Source organism: Rissa tridactyla, chromosome 7 (assembly GCF_028500815.1).
Source record: "Rissa tridactyla isolate bRisTri1 chromosome 7, bRisTri1.patW.cur.20221130, whole genome shotgun sequence".
NCBI classification, from domain to species: Eukaryota; Metazoa; Chordata; class Aves; order Charadriiformes; family Laridae; genus Rissa; species Rissa tridactyla.
In genome coordinates this window covers 37,325,942-37,352,864 of record NC_071472.1, presented here as the reverse complement: position 1 = coordinate 37,352,864, position 26,923 = coordinate 37,325,942, and the positions used below count along the sequence as shown (strand labels likewise).

Here is a 26,923-nt window from a genome sequence, read left to right as displayed (position 1 = left end):
CTGTGTTACCACGGCTTTGAGCTGAAGTTGTAAGGGTGCTGCAGTACCAGCCAGGGTCAAAAATTTTAAGGGAAAAATTTGTCAGGTGAAAAATAGTCAGTTCATTAAAATATATTCTCTCTCCTTGCCAATGCCTGTTTCTTTTAAGGCAGTCTCTAGTATGGTAATCCAAAAGAGGAGAGTCAGGTTTTAGTTATGCATTGCTATTTTATTTTATTTTATTTTATTTTATTTTATTTTATTTTATTAAAAAAAAAAGTTAGAAAACTGTTTTTCCTCTCTCAGCTCGGTCACATAAAGCCAACAAGAACAAAAAAATGGCTAAGTGGAAAACTGCAAGATGTGCATGGCCTCTTTGTTAACAGACTTTGTTGTCTTACATAAGTGTCACAGACCTTATGTAAAATACCTTATAGGCCCAAAACTGAGCCCCAGCTGAAATTGTGACTGGCTCTATTGAACTTTCTTCCTGTATAAAGCCCAGACATGTCCTCGTATAGCAGTTTGTATGGATCAAACACACTGTAAAAACGGACAATTCCATTATCGCCTCTCCACTCCATACCAGTAGCACTGACAGGAGAGGGTACAAAGCTGCATTTGAAACGTCGACTATCTTTAATTTGGCATTATAGAAAACATGCTTAAGCATTTAGTTCTTTGGGCCATGAATATACCTTTGCTCCAGCTGCTCCAATTTCACCTTTTGGACCGTCGAGTCCTTTCAATCCCTGTAAGAGTTATAAGAATATGGAGAAACTATATATATGTACACACATAGAGCACTCCTACTATTATTTTTAAAATAACTTGATACTAAAGTGTTAAGAATGGATCTGAGGTGGCAAAAGCAAGAAAGGAAAAAAATAAAGAAGAAAAAATCCAGATGGAATAAAGTTTTTAAACATTTCCTAAATGGAAACCATTTGTACAAGGTACATTTCCTTGGATTTGGTTTCCTTTTTAAAACAAGAACACTTAAAAAAAAAAAAAAAAACTTAAAACAACAAGAAGGAGGCTCTGAGCCATAGGAAACCTATTTATTCCTCCCCAAAGTACAATTCTGGCCAGAAAACTTGGTAATTTGTAATCACTCCATGTTGCAAACACATCCACCTCTCCAGTTCCCCACCCTAATGCAGGGCTTGCCAACAAAGTGAGAGAACTGTCAGGTCTGTGCCTCCTGAAGCTTGGCAGGGCTCAGGCAAGTTCCTTCCAGATTCCCAGATCATTTGAAAATGAAGTGAAGAAAGCACTAGAGAATACAGTACAGAGGTCAGCTTAAAGGGGAACAGCGTTGATTTTGATTTTCTGCAAGGCCCCCTTTCTCTCAAACGCCAGCGATTCTGCTGGAACTGGCAGGATTAAAACTGTAGTCAAATTCGCCACTAACACAAAAGAAGTTGAGTATCTTTTACTGAAACTACCTGGAAACATCATCTATAAAGAGAGGCAAAAATCTTGTTCCTTACCCTGTGACCCTTGAGACCCGGGAGACCAGGAGCACCGGGAAAGCCTCGAGGTCCCTAAGTAGAAAAAAGAAGAAACAAATAAAATCCTTATTTCTGCAGATAAACCTAGAGATAAGGCAGTTAACAGGGAAGAGGGTAGAAGCACTAATACTAACATTCCTAACGCTCCTTCATCTTGGTGACATAACATAGTGAGGCATAGCATTTGAACGGGTATAACATCTAACTATGAAGTTAGACAGTCTCAGCATTATGTACATTTTCTCTAATATTAAAAGCTTTATTGTTTATATCATGGATGACCAAACCTCAAATAGAAGTAATAACTAGTGGTAGGTCAAGTTTTGAAGCTTCAAATGAAGAAATCTTAATTAAATAGAGATCAAAAATCAGAGCTATCATTGAAAATAAAATAGAAACTGAGACCAAACTGCAAACAAACTGTACATGTTCTTTCAGAATATGTCAGTCAAGTAGCATGATAAAAAACTGCTATTAAAACACATTTAACAATTAAACCAAAGTTGCCTTGCACTTAGTTTCCTACCAAGTTTCCCAATTTCTCTTTCAGGAAAGACTAAGTAATGGAAGGGAGTGAGGTGCCTCCTGTTAGAATATTGGTCACATGATTTTATAATGGAAATCACATTAACGCCTTCATACTCTCAGATAACAAGAATTCAGCAAACTGTTTAAACATATAATTTCTTCATTATAGTGCCGCTGAACCAAAGTTCTCAAAAAGATTACAGTTCACACCTTTTGTCATAGCAAAAAATCATTAAGATATATTATGGAAAATGAAGCATCATGAAGCAACACCGACATTCAGAGGAGCAAAAAGAAATGTCAGATCTCAGCGTTCGAGAGGAGAACTGCACATACAGACAAGCTGGTTCCTTGGTTCCTTGTTAGCATCAAGAAAAGTAAGAAAGGTCTTTGCCTTCCCATAGTCAATTACATGGATAATGTTTGATCACAAAGTTCAGTGGGAAATTATTCCAGAGTTGGCAGACTCCTAAAGGGACAATTACTTTATGAAGGTATGAAATTTCTGAAATTAATAAACTAGATTGCTTGAAATTGTTTATACTCAATGAGTTTCTCAGTGAAGGATGATCTTTGTTGTCATACAAGTTCTTGTATATAAATTTGAAACTGTACAAATTATGCTTGCTTAGACTGAACGTCGCCTGTAAAAACTCTTTATTTGGCCTGTGCTCAGTGGTATATGTATATTAGTTTATGCAACCAGGGCAATCAAACGATGAAGCACGCACCTGCAACAGGGCACATGGCAAGGAGGCAAATCATGTGCAAGGGGAAAGAGCCTTGTGAGTGGCTGCATGGTCCTGTTGCCGGTTGGGGTTAAACCACGACAGGGCCAAAATTATATAAGACGATAAAATTATGTCATTTTATCATTGGATATACCTGTTTTCTCTATTTCTAAAGTAAACCATTACAAGTACCGTCTGCAGTACAAGTATGTATTACTTGGAAATCCTTTAATTACATCTGCATATTGCAAACGTAGATAAAAATAAATTATATACGTCTATGATAAAATCCCCTCTTCCCCTGCTTTCAGACTGACTGTTATAAAGGTAACACCGCGCCATCCCAACATGACATCATTTTATAGTCTCTGAGCACTTCCTGCACATGATTGCAAATGGCCACATGCAATGCTGGGAAATGGAGTACAACTTGTCCGCACTGCCATCTGTTTTATGTGTATTTCATCTATGGAACAGTTGAAACGTGCACCCATGAAACGACTCTCAGGGTTAACTCAAGGACTTTTGAATCACCTGTTTGGTTCTGAGCTATCACACTGATCTGGATCAGTAGAGTAAGCCAACGCAAGTACTTCGGAAATTGAACAGCAGAGCTTTGCACTCGTTATTAAAAGAGATAGCGATAACATAAGTATGATTGTTTTGCTAAAATGTAAATAATCATGCTCTTACTGGAGATCCTGGAAATCCAGGCTCACCGGATTGTCCTGGTCTACCAGGTTCACCCTAAGGAAAGAAAAAAAAAAAAAAGGACACATGAAAATAGCAGACGTGAAAATTAGCTTATTATTCTTCCATTCAAACAAATGAGGACATTCGCATCAGTATTACTTATCTTCTCTTTACTGTAACAATTTCAGCGATATAAATCAACTGCACACATGACTAGCAATTTGCATTAGACACATTAACTTAAAAAAGGCTTTTAACAAAAAATTGCGCCAATTGGTGACTGAGTCCAAAATGCATCTCAGCATCACAAGATGGCGCTGCAACGTAGGTGTCCTATGAATTAATGAGGTAACCTTTTGTTACCCTCAGGCAGAGTCAAATTACTTTAATTTTCCACAGGAACAACAGTCTAAAACTGCCCGCATTGTAGCTTGTTAGTTCAATGTTATTAAATGTATATAATTTCATTCTAGGTCGGTGACCCTCTTCTGTGTGATGCAATAGGAAAGAAAATACGTATAATACATGCATCTTACTTGTATGTGTACATACATGGACAGAGTCATAAAATCAGTTATGAGCGTAATAAATTGTTTAAAAGTTAAAAAAAATTAAATACTAATATTTTATTGTCCAGATCCAGGTGAATGTTATCATCAGACAGTACTTCTAACTCATCATGCAATCCCCAAAAGAGGAGATGCCTCCAATTGCCCCCTCCTAACTGTGGTATATTATTATGTTTGATTTCAAGAAAGACATCTCAGTTGGGAGAACTGGATGAGGAAAGAAATAATAAAGTGCCAGTGCTTAAACCTTAGGTATGATGGTGACATGTAAGGAAAAGATTGCAGGGATTTGAAAAGGGTTGCTAAGATTTATAGTTTTGACACTGCACTTAATGAAAAGTATGATTACAAAGAAAAGTAAATAGATAAAATTAGTTACAACAGGCACATCTGCTGGTTAGTCACTGTCTCAAAGATGCCAATATTTTTTTATTAAAAATAAAACGAGATACAAAGAATAACAAACTTACATCTTCACCAGGTTTGCCTGGAGGTCCCTCTGGTCCACGAGAACCAACTGGACCCTAAGAAAGAAATATATTTGTTGAGAAGTCAATTTAGCCATCACTAAAATATCTATTTGCTCCATTTCAAAATCTGGTTTTACAAAAACAGACATAGAAAAAGGATTATTTTATGCCTAAACACACTTGCTTGATTTTGTAGTGCTCTTTCTAACCATCCTGCCATTATGAAACTTGGATTATGTTATATAAAAGTATAGGATGAATTCTTCAGGAGAGAAAAAACCCCCCACACATTAAAAATCACAATTGCTATTGTTCCAAATCTCTGGCTCTTACTTTTACTTTCAAACCGTTTTATCGCCTCAAAAAGATAAATATTCTCATCATCCTTTGTGTAAGTTACACTACCAGGTATGGTTTTACCAGTGCTTAAACATCCTCAGGTCTGTGCTGGAAAAGTAATAATGATTATTTATACTATAATCATTATTATGCATGTTCAAAAAAATTCAAATTCGTTGATTCAGGACAACGTGCTCTGAACACCACAACTCTTGACTGAAGTTACTTAGTAGCTTCAGCTGAGACAACACAAAAAAAACCCTTTCTGAAGTAAGGAGGTATAATATATTTTTTGCATTTTTATTGTAGAAATCCTTGTGTTTATTTGTCTTACCATAGGTCCTGGATCCCCAGGTTCACCAGGTGGGCCTGTGGGGCCAGCACCGCCCTAAAATTAACCAAAGATGAACACAGTTACAAATTCCAAAAAGTAAAAATATAAGGATATAAATTAAAATCCATGATTAGGAAAATCACAGCCGTGGGACAGCCTGGATACTAATTCAGAACCGGTTCACATTGCAAAATGAGTGACAGTTGGATACTAAAATCCCTAAAGCTTTAGATAAGTCTTGCGCCGTACACAAATCCCAATGCAAACTTAACACCATGCCAATACTGAAACCAAACAGTCACCATTTTCATTGCTGTTCCCCCATTAAAAAAGTCTGTTGGGTTAAAACCTTGTTAAAGGTCTAATAAATTCTTCTTTTTGACTTAATTTCTGTATATAGGGTACATCTGGAGCAGAGCTCTAGAGAGCCAGAAGAGGCTACTCCGGACACAGATGCTTTCATCGATGCCTCACTGAAGACGGGCATTGCCTCAGAGACGCGCACACACACCAGTTACTATGTGTTTTACCTTCGCTCCTGGCTAATTACCTTAAATCCCCTGGAGTGAAGTACTTACTTGTTTTCCTTGGAGACCTTGAGGACCTCTTGGACCCACTGGACCCTATTGAAAACATAACTTGTCACACACTGGAAATCACCATTTCCCAAGTAACATTCATCCTACAAAGGCAGCAAAATGGCCTGATAGTGACCTCCAAGATAACATTTCTATGGTCAAACTCTCTGAAAGGCTTTTACTCAGGAGACTGATGTTATAAAATACAAAAGTACAAAGAATGGAAATCTTCAAACTCCAAAAGCCACAGTGGTGTAAATTCATTAGCAGCTGAAAATATGGGCTTGTTTCCTTTCTGGAACCTCAGTGTCTCTGGAGTCAGTCAGAATAACCGAGTTGCCTGCATAGCTCCACGGAAAAAAATTGTAATAACAGAACCAAGTTGGGGAGAATATTCTTCCCTTGAAGGGAATCTCATTACTCAGATTAATCTCATAAAGGAACCAATGACAAAATAAATTCATGCTGCTGTTCTCAGTTGTGAACAGCAACAAGCAGTGATGGAAGGATGTTATTTTCATGAATTGTACAAACCACAAAACATCTTCCAAACAGTTGTGGTTTGTTACAGAAAATTCAGAATTCCCCTTAAAAAGTTTCATAGAATTTTTAGGAAAAATCTCATACTCTATGCTTACGTTACGGTATAAATTACAATAATCTTGTCTAAAAGTAATTCTCTCGTTTATAGCAGTACAAAAATATCTATAGTAGGCAATAACTTGCACATCGACAGAGGCTCAAGATTTATGTCTTTTACACACAATTCATTAATTTTTACTAATTTTTAGAAAGCAAATGTAGAAGCGTTAGTAATAGGCCGTTTAATAATTCTAACAACATTAAAAACAACCCAAAAACCAAAGCTTAAGCTGAGTGACTGTCAGTTACTCAGTGTACAAGGAAAGGAAAAAAGGCTATCGCAGAACTTGAGAAATCAATCCAAAGACAGTGAGTAACACCTGACTTTAGTAAACTTTACGTAAGGCCTTAGAGATATTGAAAGGCCTAGATATTGAAAAATAATTTTAAAGATATATTAAGACAAATCACATTTGATAATGACAAAAGAAGAGGCAATACAAGAGATGCAATGCCTCAAGACAAATTGAGTGAAAGGATTAAGCAAAATGATGCAGGGCAACAAAGTAAGTAGGACAGACTTCCAGAACAAATCCTTGCATGGGCACACAGCAAATCCACTGGAGAGAGACAGTCACAAAAAAAGGAAAGTTCTTTGAAGAAATCACTGCAAAATTCAATCCTAAAGCAAAACATCAGATTACCTTTAGCACCTTTCAATTTGTATTGAAACTGTGCTTGAAAGTTACTAGTGGGGTCTTGGAGGGACAAGATTCATGTAGGCAAACTCATGGACAGTACAATCACTAAAAGATGGTTTCCTTAAGAATGAAGGTTAAAAATAATAGCAAAGAGGGTAACCGTATCTTCAAGACATCACAACATGATATAAGAAGTGAAAAGAGATAATACTAAAAAACAACACCAAGAGTTCCAGCAGAGACAACTTACGGTGGTGAAACAGCTTTCACAGACAGTAAAAAATTTTATGGTTATCATTAAGTCCTTAGTGCACTAGAAGTAAAGGGCATTATCTAAACAGTGAGAGACGCCAATGACAAAACTGGACCCACTGGAGAAACAGAATGTCTGTCTTAAAATAACGAAGCACAGCTTTCAGTTAACAGCTGGTTTCAGAGGTAATTTTTTTTTTAATTACTACCAAAAATAACTATCTTTGATGTCACAATGTGAAAAGAAGCCTTCAAAGTTATGTGTTTGTTTATTCTGCTTTGCGTTACACCTCATGCTTTTCAGTTACTCTGCAGTGACTCAAGACAAGAGAAGACGATCAAAGGGCTGGAGCACCTCTGCTATGAGGACAGGCTGAGAGAGTTGGGGTTGTTCAGCCTGGAGAAGAGAAGGCTCCAGGGAGACCTTATAGCAGCCTTCCAGTACCTGAAGGGGGCCTACAAGAAAGCTGGAGAGATTCTTTGTACAAGGGCATGTAGTGACAGGATGAGGGATAATGGCTTCAAACTGAAAGAGGGTAGATTTAGATTACATCTTGGAAAGAAATTCTTTACTGTGAGGGTGGCGAGGCACTGGAACAGGTTGCCCAGAGAAGTTGTGGATGCCCCATCCCTGGAGGTGTTCAAGGCCAGGCTGGATGGGGCTTTGAGCAGCCTGGTCTAGTGGGAGGTGTCCCTGCCCAGGGCAGGGGGGTTGGAACTAGATGACCTATCTTTAACGTCCCTTTTAACCTAAACCATTCTATGATTCTGTGGAAATCGGGAGCTTTTTTTTTCCCTGTACCTTACTCTTAGCAGCTGCTGTATTTCAGAAGGAGGGAAGGAAGACAAGAAAGCTAGAGGTGGGGAAAAAAGCTTTCACTTTAACAGAAGAATATTTTTTCACTTTTTCGCAGGTCCTGTGAAAAGCTGTACTAGAACATACTGTACATCCAGGTTCTAGAGGCATAGGGAGTTGAAGAGGATGAATTCCCCTTTGGGTTTTTGCATATGCCCACCACTTCCACCTCGTTCTACAGTACAGGTCTAATCTGGTCTTACCACTGCACCAGGCATCAGTCCCATCTGACTACCAAGTCCAGATTTCTCATCCAGTCCTGCCATCTGAGCTGAAAATGGCTGGAAAAATAAGATGGGTGATTTTAGCGTTAGTCATTTTGACGCTTCATAAAGCAAAATTTCACGCAACCGAATCTTTGTTGTTTACATTGGCTTTGCAGCAATAAGAGCTAAATTCTTGTTATAATCATTAAAATAAAAGTTGTCTTTCCTGTAAATTTAAGGTTTAAGGCTTCATAGACCAGTCAAACGCATGACATTGTCTGCTTACTATTCTGAATCTACTCCCATTTGAATATTAAACAAATGAGAAAATTACCTAAAAAGAGGAAAGCCTCCCACGAAATTAATTTCTTTCACCACCTTCAAATTTAAATCACACCTTAACTTCATCTGCACTATTCCTTTATTTCTTGTAAGCCTTTCTTTTGTTTTCATTTACTGTGCTTCAAATTCAGAAATACCTTAAGGTAAATGGAAACGTAGCTGATTTTATGATTTCAAACTGCAATATTTAAGCATGTTGCCCTTATCCACCTGATAGGCCATTGCTGTTCATGACAATTCACAGAAACAAATGAGTTAGAGCAGGGAGAACCTTCAGTGCCCTCCATCTTCTTCAAGTACATAGTTGAAATAACAGTTCTATTTTGCTTTGTTCAGAGCCAGATCCTCACTTGTGGCAGGCAAGGGATTACAGTGGCTGAGATTGAGCAACTGCGCAAACGTCCATTCAAGTCATCTAAGATTTACCATTTGTTCTGCATCAGATTTGTCCCCAAACACATTTTTCGCAAGGCTGGAGATTGCCTAACTTCAGAGACAGGAATACAAACCAAAAATGTCTTATATCTCTGGCCACACCTATTCTTTCATGTTTTCTGGGGAAATCTATAAAGGATGGTGGCCTAACGCCCATCCTGGTGCTTCTGTGGTTCTAAGGGATTCCTCTGTGCTGAAGATGATTACTTGGGCTGAATCTGCTGGATTCAGAACTATTTGGAAAGGTGGTTAAGTCAAGAAATGCTGCCCAAACTTGCAAGCTGTTGGCCTAACATGAATATTTCAGCTTATTGTCAGTATAACTCTATTGTTTTCCGTAACATTGCAGGAACAATGGAGTGAGAAACCAAAACAGATATCTTCCAAACAGCAATGAATGTGTAACTGAATATACTTGACACATTCAAATATGTATTTCATTATCAATCACAATTAGTGTTCCATGGAATTTGCAAGGCCGGGGAGCGGGGGGAGTCTTGCAGAACACCTTGTCTGTGTCTGTGGCTGGTTAGCACTGCTTTTGACAATTCCATACTTGATCTCAGTGTTGGTTCGAACAATTACAGCAAGATGTATACTTAAGCACATTTTGATTTCTCATATTAGTTATTCTGTTATTTATAATTAATCTTACTTTTTCTTTTCCGTATTCCTCATTTGGCACACCAGTTTCCCTGTACTATTGCCCAGATCCCTTGGGTTTAAGTCAAGTGGAAGTAACGGAACCCTGATGAGAGTTTTAGATTTGGCCACCTTGGCTTTTCTAGATGCTAAAACCCATTGTGAAAGGTGTGGGTGTGTCCTTTCCAAGGTTTCTCATGTTCAACTTGCCCCAGTTTTTTGGCAGAACTTGGACTGTCACTAGCTGCTCTCCCTCATGACTGGGAGACGGGAACTGTGGGCACAGAGTTCCACATACACTGAAGCAAAGAGAAGTTACTCTTTGTATCACGTGGATCTGGCCCAACACTCACTTCACTTTGTATCAAAGCAAGTGTAAAACTTACCCTGCTTAGTCCATCTGGTCCTGGGTGGGTAGGATGCCCTGGAGGACCAGGGTCACCAGGCTGGCCAGGAATACCAGGTTCACCATCAATCCCTTGAGGACCACGAGGACCCTAGAGAAAAATCAGAAATGCCAACAGTGTGCAAAGGTATTCATTAAAATCATTGTAACTGGCAAACAACTGCCTAGTCTTTGTAATAGGTTTCTGATAAGTTTTATGCATTTCTACAGAAAGATCTTCAAAGAAACAACATCCCTCAAGATCTGTTCCTACCTTCAGATCAGACGCGCTGGCTAAAATTAGTCACAAATCCAACACACAAGTAAACTGCAGTAATTTGTCTCAGAGACACTTTTAGAAACTCGGGTTTCCTGTCATTCCATAGTAGAGTATACTATTCCTGAAAAACTATTTGGCTTTGCACACAATACAGAATATCACAAATTTACTTCTAAAATACCTACAGCTCAGAACTGTGTACATACATGTTTAGGAAACTCCAGCATAAGGCTGGATTTTTACAGCCTCTTGACATCAGGAATGGTTTAGACAGCTCACACTATTGCTGATTTCTCAACACAGTTACACGGCCAAAAGTGCGGAGTAACTCCCTTGGTGTCGGCGTTATCTCTGGCTAGTATTGGCAGAATAGGCTTAGGAGGCCATCCCATTGCTCCCATTTTGATCACCCACTTTTGATTCCTAAGCTGGATTCATCTCATCTTGTGTCAGAACTAAAATTAAACACAGAAGCAGCTAATGAACATTAGTGGAACAAAATCAACAGCAACAGGGTCAATAAAGATACACTTCAACCATAAAAACAGACTTTAATACTGCTTCCTTCGTTAGAATAAAATGTTTGACGATGGCAAGGAAAAATTTTATACTGTATGATGAGCTCTTCTATTTTAAGGATCCTTAAACATAAAACTTTGGAAGCCCGGCTCAGTGAGTCATCTTTACAAACACAATTCTCATCAGACAGATTGCTTGTCTTTCCTTGAGATGAGGACTGTGTTTCCTTGCAGTCTGCGACACGTTTCAGTGGAATTTATGTCTGAACTAGTATGGTTTGAACTGGGATGATTTGAACTAGTACGGTTCGCATGTTGAAGAAAAAGCATTCCCTTGGGAAAGAGCTACACTGGGATAGCATTGACAATAGGATTCCCGGAAACTCCCAGTGAATAAGCTAATTCTCTTAATTCTCATTCTATCTTTATGGTCCAAAATTCCTATAAGCCTCGCCATCAGGGGAAGACCCTTGCCTTCTCAGACATACATGTACACACACCCCCCTCCTCGCAGAACGAGTTGTGAACAGATGGTATTCTGAAACAAAGCAGGATTCATGCACGGTGGATGGAAACAGAAGGTTCTAGCAGAAAACATTATTATTTAATATTTCTATTATAAACAGAAGTACACACTGCCAAACCTAAAAGTGCATACTGTCCAAAGGAGGAAAAGAATGAGTTATCTTCTTTTGCTTGTTCTCAAAACAAAAAGAAAACAAATCTAAGCGTTAGAGAAAAAAACCAGTTCCCTATAAAGAATTAAGTGAGCTTCTACACAACTACTGATTTTCAATATCCAAAGACACCTTAACGAAACCTGATATAGAAAAAGGGGTTTTTTTCATTTCTTTTTAGAAAAGTACCTACTTCCTAGTCACCAAAAATCAACCTACTTCAAGAGCAACAGTGCAACCCCCCCACCTCAAAACATCCCTGAAAACCATGTTTTGTATTTGTAGGTGGCAACTAACCAGCACTATATAACCAATATTTGGAGGGCTTTTTAAGAAAATCTTTATTATACTTTTATTTATTTTATATTGTTTATCTCTTCATATGTATATTTAAAAAAAAAAAAGCCCTTTCATTTTCCTTCAGTAGCTCAAGGTCAGTGAGGTGTTTTTTTTAAAAAAAAGGGGGGGGGAAATTCTAACACAGGCCACGAGGTGGCACCGTTTAAACACTCAATTTACTCATTCTGACTCATTGCTGCTGCTGTTCAGGAAACTATTACAGGTTTTGCCTGTAATGGAATAAAAGGAAATGCAGACCATGGTATAACACTCTTAAAATACTATGTATTTTAACTGCTTCTGCAATTACAATCGAGTGTAAATCCATATGGAAACAAAACATACCAACGGTTCTGCGGATGCTCAACCTTATTTTCTGTCTTCAAAAGTTCATTTGTAAACACCTAAAATTTTATCATGCTCCGTAACTCCCTCTCCTTAGATGCATTTTGAAAATGCAAACATGCTATTCCCTCGCTGTTTCAGTCTCATTGTTACACTAAAAAAGAATTTGGGGGAAAAAATATGCTAGTACTCCTGAATTCATTTTTACATGGGTCCTGCTTTTGTAAAAGGCAGAGATTCATAGCAAGGTTGAGTCCTTCCGCTCACTAGTCAGTAGGACCTCATGTAAAGACCAAAAAAACATCCAAAGAAACAGACAAATGGCTCGGAAATGTGCTTAGTGTTTTTATAATAGCACTGGTCAGTAATGTATTTACCCAGATTAATTTTATAAAGGGCGTCTGTACAAGGTTACCTGCTCCGTGAGGTATTTTAAAAACACCTGCAAACAACGTGCAGAGAGGTTTTCATAATATAAACTGCAGCTGTGAGCTAACATTTTTGTTCACACAAGTATAAATAAAAAATCCTGCACTGGCAGTCACTCTGTATCTAAAAGCCGGACTTTTTGGTCTCAGACCTGCACTCTGACATACACACGGCTCACCAGAACCTCTGACGTAACATTTTTGAAGGAGCTGACTGGTTCCTAATCCCTTGATATGCCTTGAAAGCAGTATAATAACCTGTGTCAAAGGAACTCAGAACTATTTGTAACAGCCTTTTGGTGTTTTCGGTGCTTTTAGTGACCACTCTATAGAGACATACAAGGGATGCATGGCAGAGAATGAGACAATATTTAGCATCTCATTGATAATATTGCACATTAGGAAAGCCTTTCAGACACCTCTATAAACACAGTCAAGATTCCTCTACACACCACAAGATTTCACAATTACTCCCAAAATTCTTTTAAGCATCTTGATACTCATTCAACAGACAAATGTCTTACGGTGATTTAAGAGCGGCAGTGGCTTTGGCATCCATCTCAAAGAGGCTACACACTTACTCCACCGCTTTAGAAATGTCTTTACCATCTATGGACAACAGGCACTCACTGGAGGACCAGCAGAAAGGAGTCAGTTTTAGGCCTATGCCTGAACTCAGTATTGGCTCACTCTCTCCTGAGGGATAGGAAAATATCCACATAGAAATTACAATGATACAACTCTAAAATCTGCTTTTAGCAGCTTCTGCTCTTTGACCTTGGTTTTTCAACAGGAACACGTCGTCTTTGGTATTTTCAGCACTCCCTTTTGGCCTTTCTGTGGTTCTCCACATGCAGACACTGAAATTCCCTTCTGAAGTCTTTATTTCCACTGAGCAATCTTGATTATATTATTCACCAGCATACCAACATATGTAGTCACATATTAACTCCTGCTAACTTCCCGAGCTTTGCCTTTGCTGAGATACTCTGAGCCACACGGCTCTCACTGCTGCTGATGCACAGTAGCAACCAGCAAAAATTCAGCAAGTTCTTAAGCAGACGAGCACGATGTTCCAATTTTGTTCTTTTTTTTTTTTTTTAAATCCTGAAGAAAGCCATAGTCTCAGACACTACTTTGGGGAAGTGTTGAGAAAGGATGGTTTTTAGTGGAAATACTGCTAAACCTGTCAACTATGTGAAAACATTCAGGTTTCAATCTACCCAGGGGAATGGTGAGATATGAACGTGTTTCTGTTTGTTACCTGATTCTTGGAAAATATGAGGAAAGTTCTGGTAACTCTAGAAGACATGGAGACAGTTAAAAGCCATCTAACCATTTGAGGTTAGTCAGTACTTGCCTTCTGAGATATTTAATAACTTACAGGTCTTCCCTTTGGTCCTCGTTCTCCTCGTGGTCCTTGTGAGCCTGGAGGTCCCTAAAAGAAAGATCAGAAATATTAAGTGCCTTTTAATCTAACTAATGATTAATAACGCTCTGAAAATATGAAATGGAATGCTTATTTGAAAATTAATTTGGGGGGGGTGTTCACATTATCATAAAGAAAACAGCTACAATCACCAACTATTCAATATTTCTTCTCAATAGTACATTGCCTGAAGGGTGTAGAACCAGGATGCAGAGATCTACAAAATAGTTTCATCTCTCATGTGCTCCACAAGTTAATTTAGCAAAGGTTTTCTGAATGCTGGAGGCTCGCTCTTAATGCAGAAATGTACAGGTTTGAGACATCCTTCTTGCTAGCCCAGAACTGGTCTCTGCTTAGCCACAGCCGGGGAGTCTACTGCGTCTCCTTCTACTCTTGCTCGATCCCTGCTATAAAAGCATTCCCCGGCATCAACCTCACACAAAGGTCCTCAGCCATGCCTGTACTACAGGCACACATCCATTCACTTAGGGCATGGGCTGACCTGCGACTAGTGAAAAATCCCATAATCTAGTTGCCTCCTCAAATCCAGCGGCTTTGCAGGCAATACCCACTACAGGCACGGAAGAGTCCTCCATCACATCATCCTCACTGTACAAAACAGAAGCAGCAGGAAGTGGAAAATGCTATCATCAGAGAAACAGAACATCAAAAATTACTCACAGCTGGTCCTGGGCGGCCTCGTATTCCTGAAACCTAAAGAAGGCAATATAAATTAAAGTTACCAAATATATTATGGTATTATTTGTCATGACTACCCTACCAAAAAATTAGTTATTGAAAAGTAAATAGCAAGAGGGAAGATTCAAGAACCAGGGAAGGTGCAAGGCTTTTTGGAAAAAAAAAATTATATATATATATATATATAAAAATTCTACTGGTTATCTCTTTCCAGTTTGTTGTCTTTTTATAGGCAATATGAGCAAAATCTTGGAAGTAACACTGTTATTCTAAAACCAAAATAAATAAGTGTATTGCAATGATTTAGTCCCAACTTATTCATTTGTTTGTCTTAATGCTGGAAAGGGACAATAAAGATAGAAAGTGACAATTTATTTCACCTGTTTTCTCAAGTGTCTCTACGCTTTCCAAATACTAATTTACCATTATACCTCCACAAAATTCTACCTATAAAAATAAAGATTATGACAGATTTAACTCAATAATTTTTTTTTCCCAAAATACAATTGACAGGAATTTCTAATGTTATAGATGTGAAACAGTGTAACTAGTTCCATTCCCGTCATTCCTAGGTTGTACATTTTTGTTGTATTTCCTTAATTACTGCAGTTCGGCTTTAAAGTACACTTCTAGGGTGTGCTGATAGATGAAGAAAAAAGTGGACTTACAGGTGGCACTATGCCAGGTTCTCCTTTTTGTCCCTGTAGGAAAAAGACACAAAAACATCAGATGGCAGAAAACGAGTGGAAGTACAATTAACAGCACCAGTTACACCGCTACCATCCCTGTGACTGTGACAAACGCTAAGACTTCTCTAAGGATACAACTGAGACTAAATTAAAGTACCTGCGATATCTAATCCATACTATTTTTAATGACTATGGACACTGATTAAACGAAGGCTATAAATTAACAGATTTTTTCTAACTGCATAACATACTTGCTGAAAGAAGAGTCAAACTAAAAAATGGCCATGATATTTAAGTACTAGAAAACATGCCATAGTTCTGTTGTCGGATGATTTGATTCATAGGAAATGCAGAGCCCAGAGCAGCATTCAGATTCCATTTCTGCAAGGTATTAAATTCAATTTCATATCGTTAAATCTACGGACATAAAAAACCTGAATGTTCATCTGCAGCATAGGGACAGAATAGAAAATGATACCGTATGGCTTCAGAGTGAAGGACACAGCATTGGCCAATTGAATTTTCTTTGATCTGAATGTGTTGGCAATGATTACGTGTTACATAAAATAGCTGGATTTAGACCTATTTGTGTTAGCCATTTTATTAAGGAAAAACAAAAAAGAGGACTTTGTAAAGAGAAAAAATTTCTTGCCTCGTTATCAAGTAATAATAAGCTGGTTACAGTCCATTTATTTCGTTAAACTACCTCTGCACAGAGAGCTACTTGGTTTCAGCGAGTGTATATACTTGATCACCTCAAGATTATTTCCATTATGTCTTGTAGCTTCTGTAAGAATAAAACTTCTCTTTGTTTAATTGCATACGATGAGAGAGGCTGCCCACAGAGCCACGGCTCTGGGCAAGAGCGCATCGTCCCAGTGCTACCTACTGCGCACCGGGCAGCTAAGCCCCAGCAAAAAACAAGCTGCAAGTTGTCATAGTTTGGCTTCTAATGACCTCGTGGTCCCTCCCCTCATTTTGTGGCACTGCTAGAGATGAAACAACCAAACTACTTAAACTGGAATTCCTTTGATGTAGACAGCAGGGATTTCAGCCAGGGGATTCTCTACAGTAAGACCATGATTTTTGAAATCATTAAGTGTTTTTAACAGAGCTTATAGTTGATTTCTGTGAAGCACTCCAAGGAGATGCAATAGATTCTTCTAACGGTTGTAAAACGTTAAAGAAAAAAAAAAAAAAAAAAAGGAAATCTTACCTTTCTTCCTCTACCTATTAAAAAAGAACAAAAGAAGAAAAGAGAGGAAATTAATGTTTTTACTCTGAGAGGCAGAACACAGTGAGAGGTGAGTGAAGGTGTTGCAGCCAGAGCCATCCTTGATCCCAGATGCACAGAAGACGGTGCATCGCCTACAAGGAGCTGGGGAAGTCCCAGGGACACCCATACTCCCTCGATCGGGTGTGAGGAGTCAAAATGGTTGCGATGATGTCCCCTGATTCTCAGCCTTTCTCAGTGTTGCACAGAATAAGAAAGAGCATTTCAGGAAAGCAGAATATCATGTGGGGAATTGTCAGAAGCTGGCCTAATGATTGAGAGTGAAGTCAAAGGAAGTTTTATTACTGACTTCAATCCAAGCAATGTTGATGGATCCATAACATATTACACGGTATTTTTCGAAAGATAGAGCTGACTGAGGCATTTTTGACCTTTTCTTGTTTGAAAAGCACCGGCAATATCGTGCGCCTGAATTCAGAGCGATACAGCCACATTCACATCCACAAAAATCCTTCAGAGGCATATTTTATTAATACCTTGAATAACAGTAAGGAATTCTGGAACGTAGCCATACTGCTTTTATATTTGTTGGGTGTACCTTGTTGGCCTTGGCCTAATGCCTCCCAAAACACAGCAGGATGCACCATCTATTTATTAACGCTTGCCACATCTTGCTCCGTTGCTCAATTACACAAGTCCGTGCTACATGCTCTTTATCACTATTTTATCCCACATTAAGCTAATCAACAGCAATTATATCTTCTGAAGAAATTGCTTTAATTCCTATATATAGAATGTAGTTCAAATAATGCAATACACAGTATTAATGAGCATTAATTGCAAGTAAAGAGATTTTCTTTTAGGAAAATTTAAGGGGGATTGCTTCATCCAACTCTTGCCAGGGAGAAGAAATGGACTGGAAAAGGCATAATCTTTAAGGTACATAACAGAAAGTATGCAAACAGGGAGTTAATAATACTTCATACTGATTTTTTTTCTTATGTCTCACAAAACGATCATGCGTCTGTGTTTCCACTTTGGGGAAACACTTTATACTGTTTACATATAATGTTTACATTTATTCATCTATTGGAGGGGCCCTGAATTGAGTATTTCATTAAAGTATACACTTATTTTATTATATATATGTTTATGTAATAAATATAGATTTATCTTAATATGTTTAAGATATGTATTTATCTTATCATATTTATCTTTCCGTTCCAGATGAACCGCAAAAAGCAGCCAGAATTCAACCTCCTTGAAATATCATCAGATCAACCTTTCAGTTATAAAGCCGTTGGGGCTTGTATCAGATTCATAGTCAGAATAAAACTGTTACCAGAGATGCACCAGCTCAGGTGCAACCCAAGATGGAAGATAACTGCCAAGTATCTACTCTCTTCAGATTCACCATGGAAATACCATTAAAAATTTCGGTAACGTGAGGTTCCTAGTTCTTTGGTTTGGCTCTCCTTTCAAAAAAGCACACTGGAAAGTAATCTTACCAATGGTGGGGTCAAAATCACGTGTTGTGTGGGGACACACGGGACAGCACTCTCCGGGGGGCACCTGTGGGTTCTCACACTCCAGCACATCTTGACACTGGATTTCATCGCAAAGAATAGCTCCGTTGTCACAGACGCAAATTTGGCATGGTGAGGGCTTCCAAATATCCCTGTTCAGGTACATCTGGCCATTCTGAGTGCAGGCGATTTCTTCAACATCTTCTCCTGAGGAAGGAGAGAGAATATATGACACGTTTTCCAACCGTGAAATCAAAGGAGGAGTACGTCTGGACAAGGAAAAAGCATATCTGAAGATGAGAAGCAGCATAACATACGTGAAGAAAACAGCCCACCAGCATAGCTGAAGTTGATATTAAGGACTTCTAAATATCAGTCATCTTAAGCGTCTTGCTTATTTTACCACCTTATTTCTCGATCAGAAAGAATTAAAAGAGAGTCACCATGGAGTGCACAAGCCCACCACAGTATCAAAGGAACATTGCCTCAGGAGTCTCTGGATGTCATTTTGCTAAGTGGGGTGCTAACTCTGTGTTGAGGAACTCCTGCTATGTGCCAGCACAGGGCATTACTCCCCCTCTACTCTGCCTTGGTGAGGCCGCACCTGGAGTACTGTGTCCAGTTCTGGGCTCCCCAGTTCAAGAAGGACAGGGAACTGCTGGAGAGGGTGCAGCAAAGGGCTACCAAGATGCTGAGGGGACTGGAACACCTCTCTTATGAGGAAAGGTTGAGGGATTTGAGTCTCTTCAGTTTGGAAAAAAGACGGCTGAGGGGGGACCTTATCAACACTTATAAATACTTAAAGGGCGGGTGTCAGGAGGATGGGGCCAGGCTCTTTTCAGTGGTGCCTGGCAACAGGACAAGAGGTAACGGGCACAAACTTGAGCACAGGAAGTTCCATCTAAACGTGAGGAGGAACTTCTTTACTTTGAGGGTGGCAGAGCACTGGAACAGGCTGCCCAGAGAGGTGGTGGAGTCTCCAACTCTGGAGACATTCAAAACCCGCCTGGATGCATTCCTGTGCAACCTGCTGTAGGTGACTCTGCTCTGGCAGGGGACTGGACTAGATGATCTCCAGAGGTCCCTCCCATCGCCTATCATTCTGTGATTCCATGATTACACATGTCTGACTGGGGAGAACCTGCAAGACTGCTGTACATAAGGGCATATGCTACCTGCACCCTGCTGCAGGAACCTTACACAGCCAGACTTCAGACAGCGTTGAACAGACATGGCAGAGTTTGTAGAAAAGAAAAAAAAAATCATTTATTTGGGCCTTGGTGTAAAGTAATACCAACACAGAGAATCAAATCTTCCAAACAGGACAGTCACTGCCCAGTGGCAATAGCAGTCTCCATTGCAGGGGTACTTGCAGAAGTTTCTCCAGCTGAGTGAAGAGAGGCTCCTCAAACTACTTATTTTGCTCGGTTTTTATCATCCAGCTGGTTATCGCTCTACATAATAACCCCAGCACACGCATAAATTATTGACATGGATGTATATTAACTACATACAAAATACCACCTAAATACAAAATACCACCTAGATATTTTAATTATATATATTAATATATATTTTTTATAGATATATAATTAATTATATACGAAAGACCATTTATATAGGAACAGCATTGAGTGACTATATGCATATGTCCTGTTTATGTATACAGTCATGCATTTGTATGGAGGTCATTCTATTTTATTGAGGTTGCATGTAAAATTTTTAACCTAATCCGTTCCATTTACAGAAGGTTTACTTTCTTTCTTGTCTTAATACTATTACTTTTCTTTCTTTTCCGTGAATTCCAATTTAGAATTGATTTCTTAGTAATTATTTAGAAATCCATTCAATATAGGTTTTGTTCTCTCCTCTTCAACCAATCTACTGCCACCAAGGCAGAACAACTTCTCTGGGCTGAACTTATAACTTCGAAATTTCAAAAATTTCTTCATTTGATTGGCAGTGGCATTTAAGGGGACAAAACCATCTGTTAAGACAGACTTAAGTGTACGCCTTTGTTTACTTCCTACTCTGTAGGCAAATACTCCAACTATCTGGATTATTTTTTTAATCATGAGGTGAGTACATCTCAGTATCTCCCCCTAAAAATAAAATAGGTCTGATAAAGAATTCAAAAATTAGATAAAGTGGAAACTTTTCTTTGGGTAACCAACATTTTACAGAATGCCCTATCCGCAAAAAAAGATTTTTTCACTTTGGCCCAATGAATATTTCACCCTCTAAAGAAATGTAAGCACCCACAAAAGCAATGAACCAGGCTATCCCTAGGCAATGGGTCACAAATTGCAAACCAACAACCCCAGTGCCAAGACGCCCTCCTCTCAGTCACACACAGCAAAGCTGTCACACACAGTCCAAAATGATTCTCTGGCCCCCTGGGATGCTGCGGAGAGGATTAATCTTACCTGGGTGGGAGCTCCATCTGACTACAGAAACCGTCCTATCAAAAAGGTCTTTGAAACTGAACAATCCAGTTAAAACCATTACCTGAAAATGCACAAGCAGCCCTAATTTCTAATCGAGATACATATATGTGACGCGTCCCACTAGTCAAAGATTGCAACCATTATTTTTTAAGAAAACCTGTTAATAGCGTAAAAATTAACAGCTCTAAGGACAAGTACAGTTTCACTGTCGTATGCATTTCTGTCCTAATTTAAACCAGCTGTAAGCAGAAAATCACAAAGTAATAAATACGAACAGATTTGGAATTTCAGCTTCATGCCTTAACTAAAGTCCAGTCACTCCATCAATGTCAAAGCTCGGAGAAACGGAGCAGATGTGCCATTAACTGTTGCCTGCCATCACTAGCTTCTGCAGCTTTCTAACAGAAACTATATCCGAATTTATACCAGGTCAGCTCCTCTCTTCAATGGGTTTATCACACCCACTGACAAAATGACTGGAAGGGTTGCTGCAGAAGCTCAGGAGGAAATGTTTTCAGTGTGAAGTAAAGACATCAACCAAGTGTGCTGTACAGTCCATTTATGACACTGTGAGAATCCTTTTCCAAACTGCAGATCGCATTTTGGAAAGCGCTCTCCTCGCTTCTCCCTTGTGTGCATGACATAATGTGCTGTCTGACATATTTAGCCTTTTCCCCCCAGATGTCTGGCATATGGTCCATGTCTTCCTTAATGTAACACCCGCAGAACTCGTCGTGCTGTTCAGAAGAGCAGCAGCTTGCATAAATGAAATTTCTAAGTTACCGAGCCCAAAGTCAGCGTTCTGTCATGACTTCAAATAAACCACATAGCAACTGCTTTGGCAAATCGGAGCTGAGCCAGAGGGTGACTAGCTTCTGCCTGGGTCCTGCTCAGCGGCAGAGAAAGAGGCAGAGAAAGGCGGAGGAAAAAAGCATACACCAACTTCTGGACCTGTACTAAGAAATCTGTTTTCCTAACAGATTGCAGATATGCTGATATTAAAAAAAAAAAAAAAAAACAAAAAAAAAAAAACCAACACCAAAAAAAACCCAAACCACCCACACAAAACAACAAAACACTATCAACAAAAAAACAACCAAAAAACCAACAAAAAAACCTCCCACCCCACGATACTCCCAGGAAGCATGTTTTTAATTTTAAATCTTTTGATTACGTTTGGTGCTTCGAGTTTTCCTTCCTGCTGTGACTGCATTACGTTGAGAGAGTAACCCAAAAAGAGCATCTATTTCAAAGCCAACTCCCCACAATCACATTTTACTCTCAGGCCTGAACTGTAGGCATATTATCCATCTACACCCAAACCGGAAAAGGCAGCAAAGGAAATTGTTCCACCGTTTCCTCCCTGGTTTGGAAATCTGCAAGTTTTTTTAATTACAGAGACCAAGTCACAAACTCTCTGGGTCGCGTGTTCTTTCTGCCCCTGCAATTGTAACACAAGTTGCTGAATGGCTTGAAAATCCGTTTTGCAAATTGTTGATGTGGAAAACGGATCTGATAGCCCGTTAGCTGATTCCTTTCTTACCAACAAAAAGTACAACTCGAACTGGTATTGGACCTCACTAGAGAATCTACAAGGTTGAGAATCCATTGAAGATGATGAAAATGAGTTTCAAAGCAGCCTGCAAATATAAAAGGCAAAGTAGAAGTAATACTTTACGATATATTTAAGGACTCGTTCATTCAGGAGCTTGCACAAAGGACCTTCATGAAAGAGAATTTCAATGAAAAGCATAGTGAGTACAACGGAATTATTTTTCTGCTACGTATTGATCTGTTGGAATATCAGTTTTGTTTTAAAGAACTATTTGATCAGAAGCCAGAGAGTCAGCTATAGCTAATATACTAAATCATTATACTCGGAGACTACGCATCAACAGTTCGGAAGCAAAAATCACATCGTGCACTGATATACCCGGGCCCAGTTTTGCGACGACACTGAAATTGTACTAACTACGGGGCGCGGGGTGGGCTGGGGGACGACGACCCCCATCCCAGCCACTAGATGGCTGTCAAAGCCCGTCAGTCATCGACAACAAGCGTCAAGTTTATGCACAGTAAAGGTGTGCAAGGCACATCCCGCTTAGGGCATTTCATGCTGAGCTTGTTTTCCTTTCACGGAAACCTCTGGCAAGGTTAATTCCACTCCTCAATAAGCCAGTAACAGGAGAAGTTTTTTAAAGGACTGCATATGAAGGCATTTCAATCTTGCACCACCAGGTAGATATGCATAATTCCGAAAGCAGCGCCTGGAAATTCACTGCTGCTTGGTTTGCCATTTAAAGTTACTCCACATTACTCGACCTTCCTTGCCTTCCTTGACCTCTGGTTCGTATCTTGCATGCAAATAAGGAAAGTGAGGCCTGGGCACGGAACCAGGTAGAACAAAAAGAAAGGAAGAAGGAAAATGACACCATAAAAAGAGAAAATTCAGTGGGGAGGGTGGGGGTGGGTTGCGTGGGGAGGGGGCAGGAACACCGTGTCTTAAGCAAAAAATATTTTAAAAGAAAAGGGTAAGAAGGGGGAGAAAAGAAAGACTATTCCACACATTCAAACAGGGGGGCTTGCTGAAGCTGTCATCCTAAGGTCTTTTTTTTCCTTGCAGAAATCTCTCCAAAGCTACAAACCATACTCTCCTGTTACCTGTCTCCACTTATAGACAACGTAACACGGAAGCAGTCAACCACCATTACCTCAGCTGAGGAGACGGCAGGTATATGATGAAAGGGAATACATCTCTCAATGCCCCACTTAGGGAAAAAACCGCCCGAGCAAAACTTGCAGAGGTACAGGTTTTCTGCAGACGCTAATAACTTTGGTTCACAGATGAAACAGTAAAGGAAAGAAAAGGATTTGACAGCAAAGCGTCTCCGTTTCTTTGCATTTTTACTAGTCCTACCAATGCAATAATTAAGGGAGCCTAAGGGCGGACAGACCTACAGCAGCAGAGAACACAGTCTAACAAAGGCAGAAAAGATGATGACTGGTGCTGAAAGCACAGTCTGCCAGTTTTATGCTTTCTTCTGCCAAGAGGGACTTCTTGATGCCTACTGTAACCAAACCCCAATGCTTTTACGTTGCTTCACGTAAAAAGACTAGAACAAAAGAGGTTATTTAATGAAAAAGGGTAAGAAACAAAACAGCTTGTGCAGGTAGCTTCTCGTCCTCTTTTTGTCATCCTGATGCTAGCTTGCGAAAAGCGTAAGGAAATATAAGATTACATAGATACGATGTTTTTTAAGTTTAAAAAAATTCTAGAACATGAAAAGCTGTCAAGTTATGAATTACAAAATTTAATCCTGCTGACTCACAAAGCAGAGGTGCAGAAGTAAATCAAAGTGAAAGATGATACGTGCTAACAACCATTTTGCAGATGTACTGTTGTGCCTGTGCACAGACTGCCAAGAGAGGGACAAGAGGAGCTTGGTGTTAATAATCTTTGATTGTCAGCCTGTTGTAACAATAACGTAGAGCTTCATCCAGTTCCCATTAAATCAATGGGAAAAACCTCTCATTTATAAGAATAGAGCGCCTGTTCTGTTTGTCTTTTGATAAGTTTTTTTGGAGTGGTAATAAATAAAGTATTATCCAAATTACTGTGCCATGCAAATTATAACGTAAACACCAATTATGTTGAAAATCAGATACTTTTCAGGAGTGCTGATAAATACAAAACCTATTTTGCATTTGTTGCACAGAAAAATTCTTGTTAATAATCATTAACGCACACAGTTTACAGAAGTACTTTACAGTTACATACATGAGGATGAACCTGGAATCCCTTACTAATAGAAGTTTGAACTGATTCACAATTCACTTCGTATGAAATATTTGATTGTCAAAATGAAATCAAATTTGCATTCAGACATTTCCATTCAGGATACATCATATATCTCAGTGAATGTTAGATAACAGCCACAGTACAACAATACACTTAAATGCGAATAACTCAGCATTCTCCTGGAAACACCGATCACTAACATGGTTTGTAACACATTGTTAATTCACTAAAGTCTACAGAAGATGAATATTCTCTTGATGGCTTCAAATGCAGTTTAAGTCTCCCTGCATAGTCAAGAGAATAAGCAACAAATGACATGTGCAGATTCATCAAGAGTATCATGCAGAGGATTTATTCGTTCCAGGACTGTCTAAAGAATAACTATCACAGCCATTCATTGGTCTAAAATAAGATGACTTTCTCAAAGTCTGTGGCTCTGTGTTTTATGCCAGCTGAAGGTCTGGATGAACATTTCATTTTGCATTTTCCCTATGGTTTCCTGAGGAAATTAGGTTTATGCGATCCTGCTGGCTGCACTGTGACATCTGTGTCCTCAAGGCCATTTGATTCCAGTGGCTGATTTGAGCCAGGTGTGACAGAGACCTTGTGAGAGACCAGGTCACTGAGATAATTGTGCTCCTGCAAATGCTGAGAACATACACGGTTAGGAAGAGAAGGGAGTTCCAAGCTAGTGCCCCACCAAGGCTCCATTGTAAAACAAGTAACAAACCCCTTTTTCCTTATACTTTTGGGAATGCGCACGGGCACACAGTTTAAAACACAAACCTGCAGAAAACCAGCTTTCTTCCGAATCGTTTCTTAGGAAAAGAGGTGGGGTTTTTGAATCCATCCTGCGGAGTAGCTGCTTAAAAAAATCCTAGAGGATAATTTGCAAAGTTGACAATAAATGTTTTTAAAAGTGTTCCGCAGGTTAAAACATGTTGAATCATCTTAATTCCAAATGCGTTTTTAACGTGATTGAGGGAGTCAACCCTCTGATACAAGGAGCTGCAACCCTTTATGCCTTGTTTCAGACATAGAAAAGTCCCAGGGTGTTCTCCTGAATGATGTAGAGAATTTTAAAACACATATTTTAGGACTGGAAAATTACAGACTCAACGTTTTCATGCAGAGTCCACAAATAACGTTGGGTATGAATAAATACTGCTAAGTATCAAGGTGCAAGTCAGGTCCCAAGCAGAGACTTACGTGACCGTTGAAGTTGCTACAGCAGTTAACCAACGCCTTGCTAAAAGACACGGACTTTGCAGGCAGCCTGTCGCTTCTGACGGGCACTAAGGGGAGGGAGTTCACCCACTGAGACTCATCAACAAGAAAATCCAGCCTCCAAGCTCTGAGCAGTCCAGAGGCAGATAGCAACAGCAAAACAATATACCCTGACTCGGGAGAAGAGGTAATCTCCCAGGTAAAGGGCCCTCTGAGTGTGATCTGGCAACTGGGTTTTGTGTCTTCCAGAAAAACGTGCCAAAATAAATCATTTTTATTATTTTCCACTCAGCATTGTGGTTCCAGATTTGGCCAAATAGAGGAAGCTGAAAAGGAAAAGCTATGCTTAGGATACAATTAGACTTCTCTGAATGAATTTTAAATTAACATCCGAATTATACAACTGCTTCTCCACTGTTTCCTTAGCTGGATGGAAACAATACTACCCTACATTTGGTTTGGTAGTCCATATTTCCCCAGCTCACAGGTTCAAGTATTTATGTCTCCATCCATGCAAATAGGAGTTTTGCTTGCCTTTTTATGAATAAAGTTAATTTCCAACACAGATCAAGAACAACGTTTTTATTACAAGATTCAAAACATGCTAGATAGAAAGGCAGAATATACTGGGATCCCTTCCAGTGAAATGATTTCTCTTGCTGGTCCCCCAGCAGTACCCAGTGTTTATTGTACTGTGCAACTCCCTACAAGCATCTGATGACGTATCATAGAATCATAGGGTTGGAAGGGACCTCTGGAGATCATCTAGTCCAACCCCCTGCCAGAGCAGGGTCACCTACAGCAGGTTGCACAGGAACGCGTCCAGGCGGGTTTGGAATGTCCCCAGAGTTGGAGACTCCACCACCTCTCTGGGCAGCCTGTTCCAGTGCTCTGCCACGCTCAAAGTAAAGAAGTTCCTCCTCATGTTTAGGTGGAACTTCCTGTGCTCAAGTTTGTGCCCATTACCTCTTGTCCTGTCACTGGGCACCCAGGTGTGGCCTCACCAAGGCAGAGTAGAGGGGGAGGATGACCTCCCTTGACCTGCTGGCCACACTCCTCTTGATGCACCCCAGGATGCCATTGGCCTTTTTGGCCACAGGGGCACATTGCTGGCTCATGGTCATCCTGTTGCCCACCAGGACTCCCAGGT

The 26,923-nt window shown here is 39.5% G+C and overlaps 1 protein-coding gene across 1 annotated transcript in view; it reads right to left on the bottom strand.

The window, feature by feature from the left end:
* The window catches only part of COL5A2 (collagen type V alpha 2 chain), a 113,510-nt gene that overhangs the window by 35,643 nt on the left and 50,944 nt on the right, over positions 1–26,923 (bottom strand). The window contains exons 2-14 of the mRNA XM_054209114.1: positions 18,283–18,507; positions 16,757–16,770; positions 15,520–15,552; positions 14,834–14,866; positions 14,108–14,161; positions 10,138–10,248; positions 8,330–8,407; positions 5,736–5,780; positions 5,158–5,211; positions 4,485–4,538; positions 3,446–3,499; positions 1,473–1,526; positions 678–731 (exon numbers count right to left, since the gene is read on the bottom strand). Coding sequence (XP_054065089.1) covers positions 678–731; positions 1,473–1,526; positions 3,446–3,499; positions 4,485–4,538; positions 5,158–5,211; positions 5,736–5,780; positions 8,330–8,407; positions 10,138–10,248; positions 14,108–14,161; positions 14,834–14,866; positions 15,520–15,552; positions 16,757–16,770; positions 18,283–18,507 — 863 coding nt within the window. The remainder of the gene's footprint in view (positions 1–677; positions 732–1,472; positions 1,527–3,445; positions 3,500–4,484; positions 4,539–5,157; positions 5,212–5,735; positions 5,781–8,329; positions 8,408–10,137; positions 10,249–14,107; positions 14,162–14,833; positions 14,867–15,519; positions 15,553–16,756; positions 16,771–18,282; positions 18,508–26,923) is intronic.